Here is a 19337-nt window from a genome sequence, read left to right on the forward strand (position 1 = left end):
CAGGGGGAAGATGGCTGCCTTGGGGCAGATGTAGATCTGGATGGGTGATGGCAGACAGAGAGAGAGAGAGAGAGAGAGAGAGAGAGAGAGAGAGAGAAAAGACAGAGAGGGAGGGTGGGTATGGGATGATGGGTACAAGAGGGGTACAAGTTATGTTTGATTCACTTTAGGCTGAAAAGACAGAACCATTTAGAGGAACACGAAATGGTGATCGTGGCTTAATTGACCAAGACAATGACACATTGGACCAGCTTGCTGCAACGGAGCTGAAGGTCTAAGGACATACGACAGAAGAAGGAACACGAAAGACACAGAGAGAGCGAGGGAGAGACATCGAGTGAGAGGACAAAAGTTATGTAAGTTTCACATAGCCTTCAAAAAAGAAAAAGAGAGATTAGGAGGAATATAGAGAGAGCGGGAGACAGAGAGAGGAGGGGGGGGGGGGGGTGTCAAGAGGGGGTGAGAGACAGAAGGGTCAACTTGATCAAGTGTGAAAACAGAGATAGTGATTCTCCCATCAACAAGCCCATCACGGCTCCCTGTGTAATTGAACCACTCAAGCGCGCTATTAATATTCCAAAAGAATTAACATTACTACCGTTTTATCACGGGCCTGGAATAAAAATAGCGCTGTCATTTGTGAAATCGTAAAACCCACTAATTGGTCCATCAGTATCTGATGTATCAGAGTCTGGGCTGACTGCTGGGTGGGTTGAAAGGAAAGCCAACAGCCTGGCTTGGATTTCCAGCCAAACAATGGTGGAAAATCGTTTCGAAAATAAAGAACTTGAAACGATTTCAAGCATAACAAACAGAAGGAGGAACGTCATGACTCAGTGCTACGGTTTGGCTGTCGGAACCGAGCTGAAGCTGACGGCTGAGTTATACTTGGTTGCGCATCATGTCGCACACCGAAAATAGCTGATCCGCAAGCCCAAGACGCGTTGCAGCGCAACGCGTCTTGAGCTTGTGGAACTGCTGTTTTCGGTGTGCGACACTGGCGTGCAACTAAGTGTAAGTCAGGGCTAAGAACAACTCATCACTGAGCAAGACTAGCTCCCACTTCAATGTGAACCTCTCATGCTCATTGCTCATCTAAAAATAGCATCCGTTTGTGTGTATGTGTGTGTGTGTGTGTGTGTGTGTGTGTGTGTGTGTGTGTGTGTGTGTGTGTGTGTGTGTGTGTGTGTGTGTGTGTGTGTGTGTGTGTGTGTGTGTGTGTGTGCGTGTGCGGACTGCGTGCGTGGATAAAACATATTCAAATCAGCCTTCTCCAGATCCCTTCCCTACAATTCTGTGGGGATTGTTATTTCACAATGGAAACTAAGCCAGCTTTGACCCAGAAGACAGAATTAACCTCTAGGCATGATCAAACTCTGAATACCCAATGGCAGGATCCAGAAGGACAATAAGAAGGCGGCAGCGTGTGTGTGTGTGTGTGTGTGTGTGTGTGTGTGTGTGTGTGTGTGTGTGTGTGTGTGTGTGTGTGTGTGTGTGCATGCATGCATGCCTGTGTGCGTATTCAGATAACAGTGGACCAAATTGATGAGAGCAATTCAAGCGATGGTCTCGTTACTCAGCGACTGTCTTGATCTCTTCCTAACGCGGAATTTGCATAATTGCCCGGCGCTCACTGCGGCATGAGGAGAAAAAACTGAGGGAGAAGTATAAAATAAAAGGACAGACGGAGGGGGTACGGACGACCCAGAAAGAACATCTCTGTATTTCATCAACAAGATTTTGAAAATATCTTCAAAGGGCATGAGGCTGTTGAGCAACTTGGAAAGAAGAAAGACAGACAGACAGACAGACAGACAGACAGACAGACAGACAGACAGACAGACAGACAGACAGACAGACAGACAGACAGACAGGCAGGCAGGCAGACAGGCAGACAGACAGACAGACAGACAGACAGACAGACAGACAGACAGACAGACAGACAGACAGACAGACAGACAGACAGACAGACAGACAGACAGACAGGCAGGCAGGCAGGCAGACAGATACTCAACTGGCAAAAAACAACAGTTAGGAAGCACCTTTATCAGTGTCACTTGTTGACCAGCGGCTGGTCTGCTGGTTTGTTTAGTGGTCATGCTTTAGCCTTTAGAGGGCAAAGCATGAGGACTAGAAGGCTACCTATTTTGCTTAAAGGTATGTACCTAGCGTTGCATAACCACAACAACCCTGGTTTGATCTCTGATGCCATCCTTCCCCTCTGTCCTCCAGTATAATTAAAGCAAAAACAATGTTATGAGAATAGAAAGAAGTGACGTGTTACTGTGTAGCAATAGCCTACTAATTTGGTTCTATTGTTCAACTCTCTAGAAATAACAGTCCACGGTACTGAATGCAGGTTGACTGTGTTTATCTGTAGAGCCCTTTACCTTTAGGTACTCCTGCGAGGGGCAACTGGGTTGACTTTAGAATGACGCGTGCAATTAATTCAATGTGCAGAGAGTGCTTGTATCTTTGGATATATAATTCCATTTATTAACCCCATAAAGATGACAATCTCATTAAACAAAGACATGAAAACGCTGCCCTGGCAAGGCATGAACACGATCAAAATCGGATTGGCCTTCCCCATTGCACACCTGCCCACAATCACCCACTGCCAAGTATATAAGTGTTACCATAGCAACCCCACTGACGGTGATTGAAATGACATCATCATTAGCAAGGCCACACCATTCATTTAAATAAATGAATGGTGAAAAAACAAAATAAACAGAAAGGGTAATTTGGCTCCAACACTATCTACAGTATTAAGTAGTAGTAAAATGGCCAGTGCTGCAGACACAGGCTTATATTTTCGCCAAGCTGGGTTGCCTACCCAGGGCTGTGTAAGTCGGACAGACAGACAGACAGACAGACAGACAGACAGACAGACAGACAGACAGACAGACAGACAGACAGACAGACAGACAGACAGACAGGCAGGCAGGCATGCACACGCACACGCACACGCACACGCACACGCACACGCACACGCACATGCAGTCACACACGCACACACTCACTCACTTGCGCACTCACTCACAAGCGCACTGACACACACACGCACACACACACACACACACACACACACACACACACACACACACACACACACACACACACACACACACACACACACACACACACACACACACACACACACACACACACACACACACACACACACATACTGTACATACACAGATACTGTAGATTATCACTCACCAGTAGGAGCTCAATTGCACCCAGGATATACATGGCTCCAGCGAAGGTGGTCCCCAGGTAGAAGCAGATGCCCACCGCACCACCAAACTCAGGGCCCAACGAACGGGAGATCATGTAGTATGAACCTCCAGCTAAACACCACCACCACCACAACAACAACAATAACATGAGCAACCATGCAGAGATGTCATTATGTATGTGCAGGGATCTGGGTGATGAAACTCAAAAAGATGTCTGGAGGGAACTAATATTTATTCATTGCTTTTATTAACCCATTCAGACCGGGAACGCATCTGTGTCATTTTGGATTTGAGCTATAACCATTATTTTATGCTTTTCAACAATAGCAGATCTACAAGCTCATAGCGCTATGAACTTGTAGAACATTTGTGCAAATCTTTGAATACATATATATATATATAATTTTTTTACTCAAATCTTTGCCTCTGTCCCTGGAACAAAATATTTAACAAATATTCACTTTAAAAAATATATATTCAAAGATTTGCAGATCTACAAGCTCACCATGAGCGCTATGAGCTTGTATATCTGATATTTTTGAATAGCCAAAGACATCTAAAATGACAGAGATGCGTTTCCGGATTGAATGGATTAAGCCTGATTTATACAGTACTTAGTTGCGAGCGGGTGTCACACAGCGAAAAATGGATCAGTTATTTTCGGTGCGTGACACAGCTAAGTATATAAATCAGACTTTTGGTGCAACGCTATCAGAATCATACAGTACATGCATTATGTTGTGTTTCATTATCCAGTATGTATGTACCGTATCTACATACATATCTATATCAGATATCGTTGCTGTCGAGTGGAAACCTCATACCGTATGTCCAAACCTGTTACTTTTCAGGATTCAAATAAAAAAATAGCAGATATAGCCAATCTACAAGCTCGGAATGTGTCACACCGCGACCCGTTCTGAGCTTGTAGATCTGCTTCTTTTTGCTACCTTCATGTGACACTGTGGTATGACAGGGCATTAATTCATGAAACATTTTAAAACGTTGAAATATGGACTAGCAAGCAGAAGGTTCTCCGGGTTGCCTCCTGTGTGGAAGTGTCCCTGAGCAAGGCACTGAACCCCTAACAGCTCCCCCACAACTGTTCATCGTGACCACCTGAGCGGCCATCAGCTGGGTGAAGCAGAAACTGAATTCCCCCTGCAGGATTTACAAAGGTCTCCCTTTCCCCTTTCTTCTTTCTTATACTTCTACTTCTTAACTTCAATTTTACATTTAACACTCACAATCCTTAATTTTCATACATCAGACTGCATATCAGTGAAGTTTAACCACTTAAACCCCATATGGGCCCCCTCAGGGCTCAATACTAGTGTCTTTTCTGTTTTCTGTTATGGCGGGGAAAGCTTTCTCTGAAAATAGCCGATCTGCTATTTTCAGAGAAAGCTTTCCCCACAATACGGATGCTGGTGTTTAAGTAGTTAATCATTTTCATTTTTGTGAAACAATCGGATCTTTAATTTGAGTTTCTATTATTGGACCCTACTGTCTATTATTTGCAGCTCTGACACGGCGCCAATTTGTCCGAAGTGTGCTTCCAATCATCGGGACTTCATCAGCACTTTGAGAGCAGAACGGAAGCCATTATAACGATATCACGCCGCTCTCAGTCCCACACTTACTGTAAATACAAACCTGTAATTTCCTGTGACCCCCGGTGCTCTACTCAAATCAACTGCCGAGACACAGGCCATGATTACTACGTAGCAATGTAATCATATAAATATAGCTGACTAGTAATGTGCATGTGTCTAACAGTGCAGTACGTACTGGAAGCACACAGCTATATGCAGACAGAAACAGGTTAATGCAGTAAAATCCACAGTGTTAATTTATCCTTTTTTAAATGTATGTATCCATTTTTAACAAATGTGTACAAATGCAACCAAATGTACACTCTCAGAATTTTATTAGCGCTGAGGATTTTACTAGCCACTTTAACACGAGCATCCCCATCCTGGGGCAAACATTCAGCGAAAATAGCTAGATCTACAAGCTGCACGTGTCGCAATGTGACACATGTAGATCAGCTATGTTTGGCGAAGAGATAGAGTCCTATCTTGCGCGCCGCCTTACCCATTGTGCCGAACCCTTTTAGGCATTTTTTTAATACTATTTTGAAAAACATTTAAACAATAGTTCAAATAGTCGAACTACAAGCTCACAACGTGTCGATGTAGATCGGCTATTTTAACTATTTCAAAATGTTTTTCAAAGTAGTAAAAAATGTCTAGAAAGTTTAGGCATAAAGGGTAAGGCAAGACACGGCCCTTGGTGTAGAGGGAAAAAAAGGAGGGGACTAAGCATAGAGCCTTGCTTGGAAGACCTCGGTCAACAAAAGGTATTTAGCGTTTAAGTGGTTAAGCACAGTAAACACGTCATACAAACTCACAATCAGTCACATTCAAATAATGCAACCATGCAAGGTGCCAAGCTGCTGGGGGGAAGCAACGGTAACTTGCTCAAGGACACTTCCACGCGCAGCCAGGAGGAGCTGGGGATCGAACCCGGGAGACAATCGATTAAAAGACGGCCGCTCTACCTCCCGAGCCACTGCCTCCCACGATGTAGACCAACTTACAGTACACTTGTATTATCTCAGGGTATTTAAACACTTTTACTACGTGCTTCCAATATTTACAATATAGACGTTTCCATGCGTCAGTATACATAAACAGGCGTTTGGAAATGATACTATTTTGGTGTCTCTGGGGCTACCACAGAGTGTCTGACAAACTCTGCCAAAAGTAATCAGTGGAAATAGGAATTTAGGAGTCTCAAGCGGTGAAAGCTGCATGGTGCCAGCGCCTGCTCACCCACCTGGCACTACTCCATTGGTGGCGATGGCACTCATGGAGATAGCAGTCAGCATGGTCTAGAGAGAGAGAGAGAGAGAGAGAGAGAGAGAGAGAGAGAGAGAGAGGGGATATAGAGAAGGAGAGAAATTGCAAAGTTAGATTGTGTCAGTTATTTGTGACAGTTAATTTTGTCAGTTTCCACAAGCTCTGACAGAAAATACATGATGTAAATACAAATATTTTCTAGATTGATTATCCTTCTGTAGATTCACAAATCTCTGTGTGCGTGCTTGTGTATCTCTCGTTCACGTATATCAAGAATAAATTAAGATAGGACACAACATCATTCATTCCTGAGGTTGTTTTTGTAGCCAAAAACTAGGCCGCAAGGGAAAAGTAGCATTAATAGTTATAAGCAGACAGAAACAGGTTAACACAGTAAAATCCAGTGTTAATTTAGCCTTTTTTAAATGTATGTATCCATTTTTAAATCTGAGAGTGTCCAAATCTCAGAATTTAATTAGCGCTGAGGATTTTACTAGCCACTTTAACACAAGCATATCCATTCTGGAGCAAACTTTCAGCAACAATAGCAGATCTACAAGCTGTAGCCAAAAATTAGGCAACAACGGAAAAGTAGCATAAATGCATATGCCAAGGGCCAAGGGTAAGTGAGGATACCGTCAGCAAGCGCTACAGTTCAATCACATAGCTGAGTGGCTGGCTGCTGTGGTTCAGATAAACAATAAAGCCATCGGGGCTGTCAGCAGCTGTCAGTGAGCATTCAGACAGCCAGACGCAGGTCACATCTCCCACAGAGCATGTCAATGTCCCCCTGGGGACTGTACCTCCTCCAGTAATGAGTGTAAAAGGAAGGGGCTGGAAGAAATATGCAACAGGGGCTTGAAACAGCGGAGAGCAGTGGCCATCCATAAGACCCACAGCTAGCCTTCATTCACAACCCTGGAGAGGAAAGGGTCACGCGTATGAGGAGGCCGTACCAGTACAGCGGAGAACAGACCTCATCATTTATTCAAATGCTTTCGTTGAGTTTCTACTATTCAGTGATACAGAATGACAGACACAGCGAGTAACATGAAATGGAGTGGCAGAGAGAGAGAGAGAGAGAGAGAGAGAGAGAGAGAGAGAGAGAGAGAGAGAGTGAGAAAGAGAGACAGAGAGAGAGCGTAGGCTGGTGAAAACAATATATTTTTGGCTTCATTTGTTTGTTTTTTACTCTGTGAATCATGTTACACTGGCAGAACTAGTTTCTCTTTTGCCGTATCATTTTCTATCATTGTCTATTACTATTATATTACTTTCTTGGGTTTGTTTGTTTTGCCTCTATGTTGTAGTCACTGTTTAGATTCTAAACTTTAGAAGGTATTCATACTTTTTGTTTCCTGATCACATGTGTATTTGGAAATAAAACCAAGGGCCCTACTTCGGGGCAGGTGGATTGGCAATTTTGAGGTCAACCAGGACCACGGCCACCTGCTTGGACCAGCTATTCCACAGATTTTTTTCAGCAGACTTGAACCCGTCGCTTCGCTCAGCACATGTTCAGGTTTTGTAGCTAGCATTGGCCAGGTTATTGCGTAGTTGAAATAGGCTCTCCCTCTCTCCCTCCCACGCTCTCTCCCTCCCTCTCCCCAACCCTCCGACTCTCACAGCACATTCAGAGTGTGAGCCCCATTTTACACACACCATTCGTCATGGACAGGTCACGCAGACAGGTACACGTGGACACACAGACCTCCTAGGCGGACATCTGCACAGCAGTCATTTTTTGTGTCCATCCGTCCGCGTACAGTACCAATGTCAGACATTTGTTATTTCCACCCATGATAATTTTACATCACCGACTCCTCACCTCCCACACAAAGACATCAGTTTGCTCCTGGCAGAAATTACGTCTTGATTATTTATCATGATTGTTTCCACTGATGATACATTACGCCTAATACAGCCCACCTCGCCTTTGCCATGGGTACTCCAAACCGGAAAATACCAACCATCTGTCGCCACCTGCTGACTGCACTTCATGCCGGTTTGCCAAAATGGCCCCACGTCTAAAAACGCCGCTCGCAGCCCCCTAAGTTGTGTAGCTCTTTATGGTCCTAGCCTGCCCATAAATTATGAGAAATCCTGTGTGACATTCTGGCCTGAGGGTGGTGCTAGAGGGAAGGTCATAGGGTCACTCAAATAATTAAGGTTCATTCTATGGGGAGCATGAGCACACTCAGCAAGATTCATGGTAATCTACCCACAACATTTTTTTAATATCTTGGGTGCAAGTGGAAATGTTGGCCTATAGGTCCGTAATTTGTACGGACCTATATGAACCAGATGTGGGAACCACTGCACTATAGGGTAATGTGGTTAGTGTCGCCTGCAGGGCTAGACGACACTGGCTACTAGAGTGAGGGCTGAGTGGGACGGGCCTCTAATCTGGTCATAAAAAGGCCATGGGCCCTTCTACTGCTGCAGATAAGGCAGTAATTGTTTAAGTGTTTTATCTGATGTGGGCAGCAGCCACACAGAGGTAGTTTAAGGCACTGTACGCACCCACGCATGCACGAACACATATGCACGCGCGCACACACACACACACAGCACAGGTGTATGATAAATTGATAAAATGATGCAGGAAAACCGCTAAGTTTACCTAATTTCAAATATGTACTCATGGTTTTAGTTTATCAATATTCTAAGTATTGAGTAACAATATGGTATGTAGTAATCTTGTTATGTATAAACGCTCCAATCGCAGAATTTCCCTCCCACACATTTGGTTTGGTTTGGTTTGATAACATCATAACCACGTCTTCGTATAATCTCCCCGCTTCCACTTTGTCACTAGCAAGTGAGACGTCGGGTCGGTTTGTGGATATGTATGTTGGTTTTCCACCCTCTGGACGTCACTTTACTGGCTGTCCTTTTGTTGTGACTGGCTGCCTGTATAGTGAACGTACTGTAACTGTGGGGATGAGATTTTCTGTGTCACCCCATTTGGTCACTTTACCTAACCGTGTCCCATATTTAGATCACATGACTCCCTGGGTGCCAGTGGGAGCTGGTGACTTTAACAAATGTCATGAATCAGCTGCTGTCAGTGGAACACACAGTGGGTCTCTTCCATTCTCCACTGACCTGTTTGCAGGTCATATCAGGGAGAAATAATGAAAGTGTTCATGTACTGTAACAGAATGTTGCATCATGCTCTGGATGTCAGGTAGCCTAGATCCAATCTCCGTCTAATCTGAGAGTCAGTCACTGGCCCAGAGAGCCTATAACTACCCATTGACCTCATGTCTGAATCATTTCCCAGTTGGAGGGCCAGTATGAAAGCAGTGTCCTAGCTTTTTCCTCTGTTTTTGGGCAGCATGTGCTGCATCTTATTTCCCACTAACCCAGGCCCTATGGCCTGTTTTATTGTCCCACTTTCAGGGAGTGCAGCTAAGCTCCTACTGGGATGATTTGAGAGTTTGTGGGTCTAGTGTAGTCTAGCTATACACCTGTTAAGGTAGAAGTCAAGGTCAACCTTATTATATAAGATTAATTTGTAGCACAGCCAGATAATCTGAACTCCCTACTTACATACATGTAGGGCAACACAAAACAAGTGCTAGAAACATCTACAAGAAATATAATATAAAACTCAAAATGGCTATACACACATATTGAAAAAAATACTAAATGTAAAAATGGACCCTTGGTACCGCAAAAGATATAGCATCGTAAAATGCTGATAGTGCCTCTCCCCCCTTAAAGATGGTGTTCATTCAGTGTCAGCCTATACGGGCCTTCAATCCCACATGTACCCAAATGGCTTCTGGCCCCCCAAGTGTGCCAGATTACGTCACCTTGCCATCTGTCTAGTCCATATGAGGCAAAAGAGCAGACAGTTTACATATGAGATAGACTCTAGAGCTCAGCTTATGCTCACTCTGCTTATTCCCAAGCACTTGTACGTAAATGCCTACATTTTATATTGTAAATAATGATGTTAATAGTTATAGAATATATCAATCCAAGCCTCATCATTGATATACAGTATGCATAACATTGCTCAGCTGCACACAAATGTACACACTAATTTGAACTTTTATGCCTTTGAATATTTCCTTATGCTCAAAGAGACATTAATGCAATTCATTCAATTCAGCAATGTTGTGAATAGGAAATGTGTGAGATGAACTCAAAAGTTCACTTACTGCAAGTCAGTGGTTGAATTGGATGAGGATTAAGGGTTTTTACATGGGATTTTAGAATTCCAAACTCAACTGTGAACATCTGGATTACACCACTAGGTGTGAAGGCCTCGAAGATTTCCCTCTACCATGGCACCAGATCACTCCTTATTTTATGGTCTGGGCTCTGCACCACTATTGGGGTCCGCTTCCTGACCTGCCTCCACCAGACCGCATGGTATGCCAAAGCTTTACAAGAGGTCCCCTCTTTCTCCAGATCAGCTCGTGACCATATTCTGCATATACCTCGCTCGGCTCCACCGATTCGAGCTGCATGATCAATAAAACGCAATCGCAAAAATACGTGCAAAATAAGTCCTGCTACATCTGTGGCAACAAGAGCGTTCAAAGCATTTTCTGCAGAAAAAGTGACCAAGGGAAGGAGAATAATTCCTAGCTTAGCTTCATGGCCCCTTTGTACAGAACAATGCCAGAACTGTCGTGACAGCACCTGACGCAGCCGTCCGGTGGCTGTGCTACACATGTAGCTTACCATGGTGGAGATGACACCGGTGGAGAGGTAAACGGCAAGGAATTGCTCCCTGCCCAAGAGGGAGACAATGCTGGTGGAGAACATCCAGAGGGTGTTGGCCGCATGTTGGCCACCATCTGGATGATGGAATGGCTAAAGGAGGACAGGACCATGGGAAGGCCTCTTGTTTTGGAGGCTGGGTTGGAGGTGAAGTACTTAAACATGGATCTTTGCATGGAGGAAGGATGGAGGATCCGCCAGCAGCATAAGGCTACAGCATTTAGTCAGCAATCCGGATTATGAACTACTTAAGTGGTACTGTAACAGCACCTCTAACTTGAGAACCGTTTGCAAGGTAGATCCATGTTGTGGGTGCGTGACATGGATTTGTTTGTTAAAGTCACAGCCAAAACTTTACCATGGCCTTGGGCAGACCTCAGAGTAGAGCATAAATTGGTTCTGACAGCATAGGAGCTTTCACCCAGCCCTGAGCACATACTTCATTAGCATGCTTCATTACCTAAATGCGACAAGGTTCTGTCAAGCACAAACGTCTCAAATCCACACACAAAATAAGTCTATTTTGAGTTGTGCCGTTTATCACTTTGAATCCCTGTGGAATGCAAACTGTGGAGGCAACGGTGTCAGAGGAAGGAGAACAGAGGTGATCTTTCCTTTCGGACACCCATGGTCAAATATATATATTGGATGATGGAGATACCTAAGCTGAATAGTAAAGAGGGAGATACAGTCACACTGGAGAGAGGTGGAGGACATCTAAAGAAACGTGATAGATTAATTTTGATTGATTGATGGAATAAAAAATAATATATATATATATATATATATATATATATATATATATATATATATATATATATATATATATATATATATATATTAAAAAAAATAATCCCAAATCCCTTGGGGCTTGTTTCTATTGTAGTCAGAGAAAGAGAGAGGGAAAATAATAATGAGACAGATGGCAAAAGAGAAATCAGATGGAGGAATTGAGGAAGTGACAGCGGCGAGGACCAAACGAGAGAGATCAAGGGAGAAAAACATCCTTAGCATTTAAATGAGTCACGACAGAGAATGCAGACCACCCATCCACTCGGGGCGTTTGGGATTTGGGACCTGGAAGTAATGAGAGAGGCGAATAACACGAAGCGCATTTCCATCTTGAATATTAAACCTCATTTTAGCTCAGTGACAAGCCCACATTCATTATACATTAAACATGCTAAAAATACACATCAGTGTTGCGTGCGTTTTGCACTTTGATCGTCCTGCAAAAGATGGGGCTTACAAGCACGGTCACGGAGACCGCTACCTCTCTCTCCCTCCTTCTCTCTCCAGTGGTGCGTCCAACATAATACTATTTGGTTGGTCATGGAGTTTAATGGTACGATGCATCACGACTGTGTAAATCTCCATAGGACAACTGATTTTCAAGCCAACAACATGAAAAGCACATCATGTTCTAATGATTCTCTGAATGCTTGCCAGCAGAGCGGCTTGTCGAGGCTTGCGTCGAAACGCTCCATCAGCGAGAGAAGATGATGGGGCCACAGATACACGATGCTCAGACCTGGCATCCCATGAAATAGTTCTCTGTCATTGATCGTCTATGCCAGTGGTTTTCAAACGTTTTGTGCCCAAGGCATACCAATGGGCATGTCCATTTTTAATTCAATTTCTTACCTATATAATGACATGCCCAAAATAGGGATGCCAGGTTGAAAACCTGGCAAAAATATGTATTTTTAGGGTATAGAGTTTGCCTCTGCATGTATCGGAAAATGAGTGCACACAAAGTACTGAGATAAAAAAAAATCACAACTTGCAATAATAATGTGTGGTTGTCACAACATCCTCAGGCACACTTGGACCTGTCTCACGGCACGCTGTTTGAGAACCACCGATCTATGCACGGTGGTAGCTTGCACATGTATGAATAAAACATGGTAGAATGCTTAAACCGTACAGTGTCTGATTCCTTTTACTCTCATCATGGTCCTGTGGATTCCACTCAGGTGGGGGAATCACTCCTTCTCAAGTCTTCGCAAATACACACACACACACACACACACACACACAAATACACACGACACAGATGCGTGCTGCGTGGCAATGGCAGCCCCTGGAGCACTGGCTGGTTATGAGTTATGTAAGAAACTCAGGAGGAGAGGGGGGAGGCAGGCTTCTCATACAGTGATCACAGTCAAGTCCATTGCCTCAGGGCTCCACACTGAGCTGCGTGGGGCTGATAGGAAATGTGTGTGTGTGTGTGTGTGTGCGTGCGCGCGATCTTTGCGTGCGTGTGCTCATACATGCATGCCATCGTGCATGCATGCATGCGTGTGAGAAGCCAAGAGCTTAACAGCTATAATCCGGAACTTATTTTAATGAGTAAAACGCCATTTTAACCAATTTGTATGGTAGTGGTGCGTTTGCACGACTTTCCTTTCTGCTGATTCCGAACCAGCTTTGATCTCAGTTTTTCGGTCCTTGTACAGTTCCACTTAGGTTTTTTATAAACATCACACCATTGATGACAATTACTTATTAATAATACCTTATTTTTTTCTTGGGCGCTGACTGAGGCTTGCACACAATAATTTATTTTCCAAAAAATCTGAAAACTATAACTGTTAGCATGCATTATAATTAGGGCTCTAATTCAGGGCGGTATTTATAGTATTAAAACAACTACAGTATTGTGTTGACTGATCCTGAGCCCTCTATATTCTGTCAGAGGGAGGACATCATTGCAAGGCATTCCGCCTGTGTGTTTGTGCAGGCCAGTTAGATACGGTAAGGATTTGAGGGGGCTGTTCTATAAATACACTCTCTGCTACAGGAAAATCTAGGCTGCACAAACACACTGACGTGAAAACATACATCTCTGTCCCTATGCGTAATACAAACCACAGAGGAGGGGTGGGCAAAAGGCAAAAAGCAATGGAGCACAGAGGACTTGAGAGATGCCGTTCTCCCACACAGACGAGAAAGGGCAATGTTCATGTAAACACCAGATTATAAACCATAGTATGACTGACAGATGATGAGAAATCCAGAAGGAGTCTTCAATGCATTAAGTGACAATTATAAGTCCTACATTACAAGCTTGGATTTAAATGGTAAGTCATGGTATCTCTCTCTCTCTCTCTCTCTCTCTCTCTCTCTCTCTCTCTCTCTCTTTCTCTCTCTCGCGCTCGCTCGCACGCACGCACGCACGCACGCACGCACGCACGCACGCACGCACGCACGCACGCACGCACGCACGCACGCACGCACGCACGCACGCACGCACGCACGCACGCACGCACGCACGCACACACACACACACACACACACACACACACACACACACACACACACACACACACACACACTCCATAATCATATGCTATTTGTAGTTAGAGGCAGAGATCATATGTGGCCTTTTCACCTGGGTCCAGTACTTAAAAACAATGCAGGCATTGTTCCATCCATTGATAATTTAAATCCAAAAAGAAATTTGCATGTGGAATGCCTAGAGAGGACGCCTTGCTGTTGATGTGCAGCGTGTTGACATGTTTTCAATATAATGGTGTCTATAGGGAAAACATAAGTGCATTCCATCGTCTCTTTTAGCCAGTGCAGAAAAGCTATCATGTTAGAGGCACTGTGGAGGTGCACTGCAGTATCGTATACTGACAATCACACTCGTCAAACACAATCACACTAAAACAGCCACTCACATCCTTTGGCACTGGTGTCAAAGTAAATAGGCGGTGTGGAGGGTGGGTGGGTGTGGGGGTGTGGGGGTGTGTGTGTGTGTGGGGGGGGGGGGGTGACAGCTTGTCAGTCCAACATACAAGTCACCGTACTGAGGGGATATACACTTTGGTGTAGCTGCTAATGTCGTGCTAGAGGAAGGGGCATTGCAGTGCTGTTTTCATTTTATGGACAGAAGTACCTACAGGGCTGGGATTTGGAAACAAGGTGCGTAACACAGAAAGTGAGTCTTTTTCTATACCAGTGGTGGTATTAGCAACATAGTGTTGTATGCCATCATAATTTCATATACATTTTCCCAAGGGAAGAGGTCCTCACTTCAGCTTCTATTTTATTCTTTCAAAATGTTTAAGCTCATAGCTTGTCACAATACATTATTATTGTCACAACATCTTCATTGAATTATTTGGTAAAATAATATTGTGATATTAGATTTTGTCCATACACGCACGCACGCACGCACGCACGCACGCACGCACGCACGCACGCACGCACGCACGCACGCACGCACGCACGCACGCACGCACGCACGCACGCACGCACGCACGCACGCACGCACGCACGCACGCACGCACGCACGCACGCACGCACGTTTCACGGATGTGGCAACACCGGCGCTTGTTTCACATACATGATTTGGCAACCCAGGAGCCAGCGAACACAAAAACGCTAATAAACAGCTGCCATTTGTGGAAAGCGAAAAACGGGCTTCGGTGTTCCGTGGTCAATGGCTGTGTGCAAATGCAGATCAATTGCTCCAGCCACTGAGGAGAACTGGGCAGAAGAGATTTTGGGCACATACGCACAGGCACACACGCACAGAGCTTTGTAGAATATAATTAGGATTTGTTGTTAGAGGCAGAGATCATATGTGGCCTTTTTACCTGGGTCCAGTAATAGCTATAACCATTAACATATGAGAGGGAAAAAGTGGTGTGATATTTGCATGATCCTTTTTATGCTCATCTTTGATCTTCAAGTAACTCCTACGCACTTGTAAATTACCATACCTGATGGAGCAGCGTGAATAAAAGAGTTTGCTGTTGATTAAAATTAAGGCTCTGATGGGAAAACAATCAATCAAAAAGATTTAAGGGAGAAGTATCCAATTTCACAAGAAGTTTCACTACGATGATATATTCACTACGAGAGATGAAGAACGGTGAGATCTTTATGAAATCAACGTTTTTTCAAAATTATGTTTTTTACAGTGGCAGTGAATGAGTTAACACTGGCGCATGTAGGGAATGATGCAAATTGGGGATGCATGCCCCATCCGGTTATCAAAGTACTTGCTGTACCTGTTGTTACAGTCCCCGGCCAGTGCAGTACCCGTTTCCTCAGTACTAATAACATTAGATATTACAATCAATTAGTTATTTATAAACGGGCACCAGCTTACACAGGAATGATGCAAGTTGGGAATGCATTCCCCGCCCACTTATGCAATACCAGTTGTACTTGTTGTACTTGTTGTCCCCCAGAGTTAGTGTCGAAGTGTCCTTGAGAAAGACGCTGAACCCCTAATTGCTCCCGATGAGCAGGTTGGTGCCTTGCATGGTTTCCTCTGCCATCTGTGTATGAATGTGTGTGTGAATGGGTGAATGTAATGCACAATCTATGTAAAGCGCTTTGTATAAAAACGCTATATAAATGCACCATTTACCATCTATTTACCATTTACATGTGGTTTTTTGGTTCTCTGAAACCGTTCGACCGAACAAATTGCCACTCTGCACTGCACACCCTCATGTCATCTGACTGGGACACACATCCCACGTTTGATGGTGAACGATCAGAGGGTGCCTGTGTTATGCCCGGGACAGGCAGACAGACAGAGGTTGTATGAATTTATAGATAGATTTTCTATTGAATATTTTCATTTGTAGCTAAAATCCGGAGTGTTAACGTGCCTATAAGAGTTAAATGAACAAATTGGACTGTGCAGGATAGGATGACATTTTGGCGGGTACTCACCGTGGTACAGCACAGGAGGACAATGAAGAAGGTGCCTATGACGCCTCCGATGCCCACCAGCCAGGTCATCCTGAGAAACAGGATGACGCCGAAGATGTTCTGGATGCATGGCAGGTAGACGCCCATCAGGGTGCCCAGTGCGGGGGCCTGGGTGGTGGTCAGGGTGGTGGTAGGAGAGAGAGGAAAGAGAGAAGAGAAGAGGGAGTCATTCAATTTGTATTCATTCAGCATCACTTTTTATTTTTTAGTAGACAAAGAGGAAGAGGAATGGGGGCCAGAAGCCACACAAGATTTATAACACAAAATAAATTGAGAAAGTAAAGATAATCTAAGTGCGAATTGAAGGAATAGTGCATTACCTTTTATTTTGTTTCATTGTGAAAACTATATTCAAAATGGCCTTTGAGCTTGTTGTACAAACAAACAAACGTAACTTCAAGGAACAACAACCCAGACTGGTCTATTAAAAAAAGGGGTTGATCACAAAAAGCAGAGGTGAGGTTATGTAGTTTCATCAAAGGGGGCTTCAGTGCAGTTACAGATTAAAGAATGAATAGCTTCCTTAACATTTTAATTCCATTTCCATTCTTTGTTGTTTGTCAGATCAATGGTTCAATTAGATACAATATGTCTGGGAGAAAACGAGAGGGAGACAATCAGGAGTTCTGTCAAGGGGACCAAACTCTCAGATAGTTCCTCTAATTAGTTTTTCTGGTGGTGGATTTGTTCTTTGCCTCGCTGGTTTCCCAGTGAATCAGGGATTTGTGTACGTCCTTCTCAAGGCCGCTCCATGGACAGTTATTACTGACGCTGGGAGAGTGAGGATGTATTTTGTTGCACTCTAAATTGATTAATAGGAGGTTTCTGCCCCTGAAGGTTTTTTGGCGATGTTCTTTGCATGTGTGAGTGCGTGTTTGTTTGTTTGTTGTGTGCAGGTGTGCGTGCAAGCGTGTGCGCGCTTGCAGGCAGCGGTACGCAGTAAGTAGTATGTATCTATTTGTGTGCGTGCGTGCGTGCGTGCGTGCGTGCGTGCGTGCGTGCGTGCGTGCGTGCGTGCGTGCGTGCGTGCGTGCGTGCGTGCGTGCGTGCGTGCGTGCGTGCGTGCGTGCGTGCGTGCGTGCGTGCGTGCGTGCGTGCGTGCGTCTGTGCCCCTGTGTGTATGCCGACATGATGGTGTGCATTAAAGTTGAAGGACACATCAGTTGACCCTGCGTATAATAGAGACATTTTCATTTCCCAGCCAAGGACGGCATGGCCAGTAAAAGGTGATTGTTCTGATGTCTAGGGATAATGCATTTCACTGAGCGAGAGAGCAGACCTTAACTGTCAGGCACATCATTACATCACAGATAACGCTGTTCGTTCTGACTCAAAACCTTACTGCTGTTATTTTTTCCAAAAACCACTGGGTGATAATGAAGAGTAATATATTTCAAGGGGGTGTAACTCTACTTGCAATGTTCATACATTTTAGGAGATGTTTACCATCAAATAACTCAAATATGTTTTACAAGCTATATCAGATCCCAATTCCTATGTCATACATATCATTACAGCATAGCATATATGTTAACATAACATAACATAAACACCACATAGAATAAGCTGATGTGGTGTGACATAAAACACAAAAGGAAAAAAAAAGAGAAATATACAATAGCCGCAATTTCCCAAGTTGAAACCTGCGAGGGGTCACTTGCAGATGACCCCTGTGAGTGACCCAGGGCTGACCCAGGGGAAACTCGCAAAAGGGGACAATTAGCAAACCCAGGGCAGCAGAAAAATAATCAATCAGGGCAAAAATAATAGGTTTTCAGCCCTTCGGCCTTGAACCCCTAAAAAACGATTTGGACAGTTTGTCCCCAAAAACTGTGAAGTGAATCTCCAATGATTAAATCTCCCTGGAAGGGAAGATTACAACTTTCAACTTGGTTGTTCTTTAATCAAAGATCAACACCAGGGATCCACAGGTTGCCTGTGGGAGCAGAGAACAAACCCCATCCATCTCTGTCACGACTCCCGCTATATGCTAATGACTTGCACAGTTTGCCTGTTGTCTAAGCTATGCAAATCAGAGAGTCTCTCTGCGGTTGTGCCCTTCAGCATGTCTCAGCCAGGGATTTTCATCATCACAGGCTTCTCCAAGATCTTTATAAAGTTTGGTTTTGGATAATCAATCCTGATGATGTGGATGATTTAACTAGATCAGAACGGAGAATAGTTCGGTGGTAACACAGCTTTCCAGATAAAATAAAAAGTTATTTCTTCAAATATTTAAAATGTTCGGTTCTATTCGGTTCTATTTTTATGGCGTGGTGTCAAAGAATACTGACAAGCCCTGACAAACCCTAGAACAGTGTGTTAGTATCTCTGTCTGTACATACTGTATCTCTGCGTCTCTGTCCCCACAAAAGTAGACCAATCATGTTGCAATGTGCATACAGCGAATCACACAGCTCTGGCTACTGCTACACCAATCAATCACAGTTCAGCTCACACTGCTATGCCTATCACAGCTCAGATCACGCCGCTACGTGCATATTGCGAACCACAAGGCCTGGCTTGTACAGCTCGTAAGCACATCATTGGTGATGTGTAGGCATTGTTCAAGATATATGCATATTTTTGTTGTTTTATTACAATAATATAATAAATTGTGGCCAGTGAAGACTGATCTGAATGTATACTTGAATAATGTCACTATAAGAACAATTGTATATTTGAAATGTGAAATACTTGTTAAGCTTTATCTAGAATGACAGCACATGCATGATAGCATTTAAAG

At 44.0% G+C, this 19337-nt stretch overlaps 1 protein-coding gene across 3 annotated transcripts in view; it reads right to left on the reverse strand.

The window, feature by feature from the left end:
* slc12a5a (solute carrier family 12 member 5a) overlaps window positions 1-19337 on the reverse strand; it is a gene marked incomplete at its 5' end in the record, with an annotated part of 197374 nt that overhangs the window by 25212 nt on the left and 152825 nt on the right. For all 3 annotated transcript variants that reach the window (XM_080422664.1, XM_080422663.1, XM_080422665.1), the window contains 4 exons: window positions 1-36; window positions 3229-3359; window positions 6090-6144; window positions 16553-16699. The exon at window positions 1-36 is cut by the window's left edge and continues 212 nt beyond it. In XM_080422664.1, coding sequence (XP_080278790.1) covers window positions 1-36; window positions 3229-3359; window positions 6090-6144; window positions 16553-16699 — 369 coding nt within the window. The remainder of the gene's footprint in view (window positions 37-3228; window positions 3360-6089; window positions 6145-16552; window positions 16700-19337) is intronic.

The sequence above is a fragment of the Gymnoscopelus braueri genome, assembly GCF_963280865.1.
Source record: "Gymnoscopelus braueri genome assembly, chromosome: 3".
NCBI classification, from domain to species: domain Eukaryota; kingdom Metazoa; phylum Chordata; class Actinopteri; order Myctophiformes; family Myctophidae; genus Gymnoscopelus; species Gymnoscopelus braueri.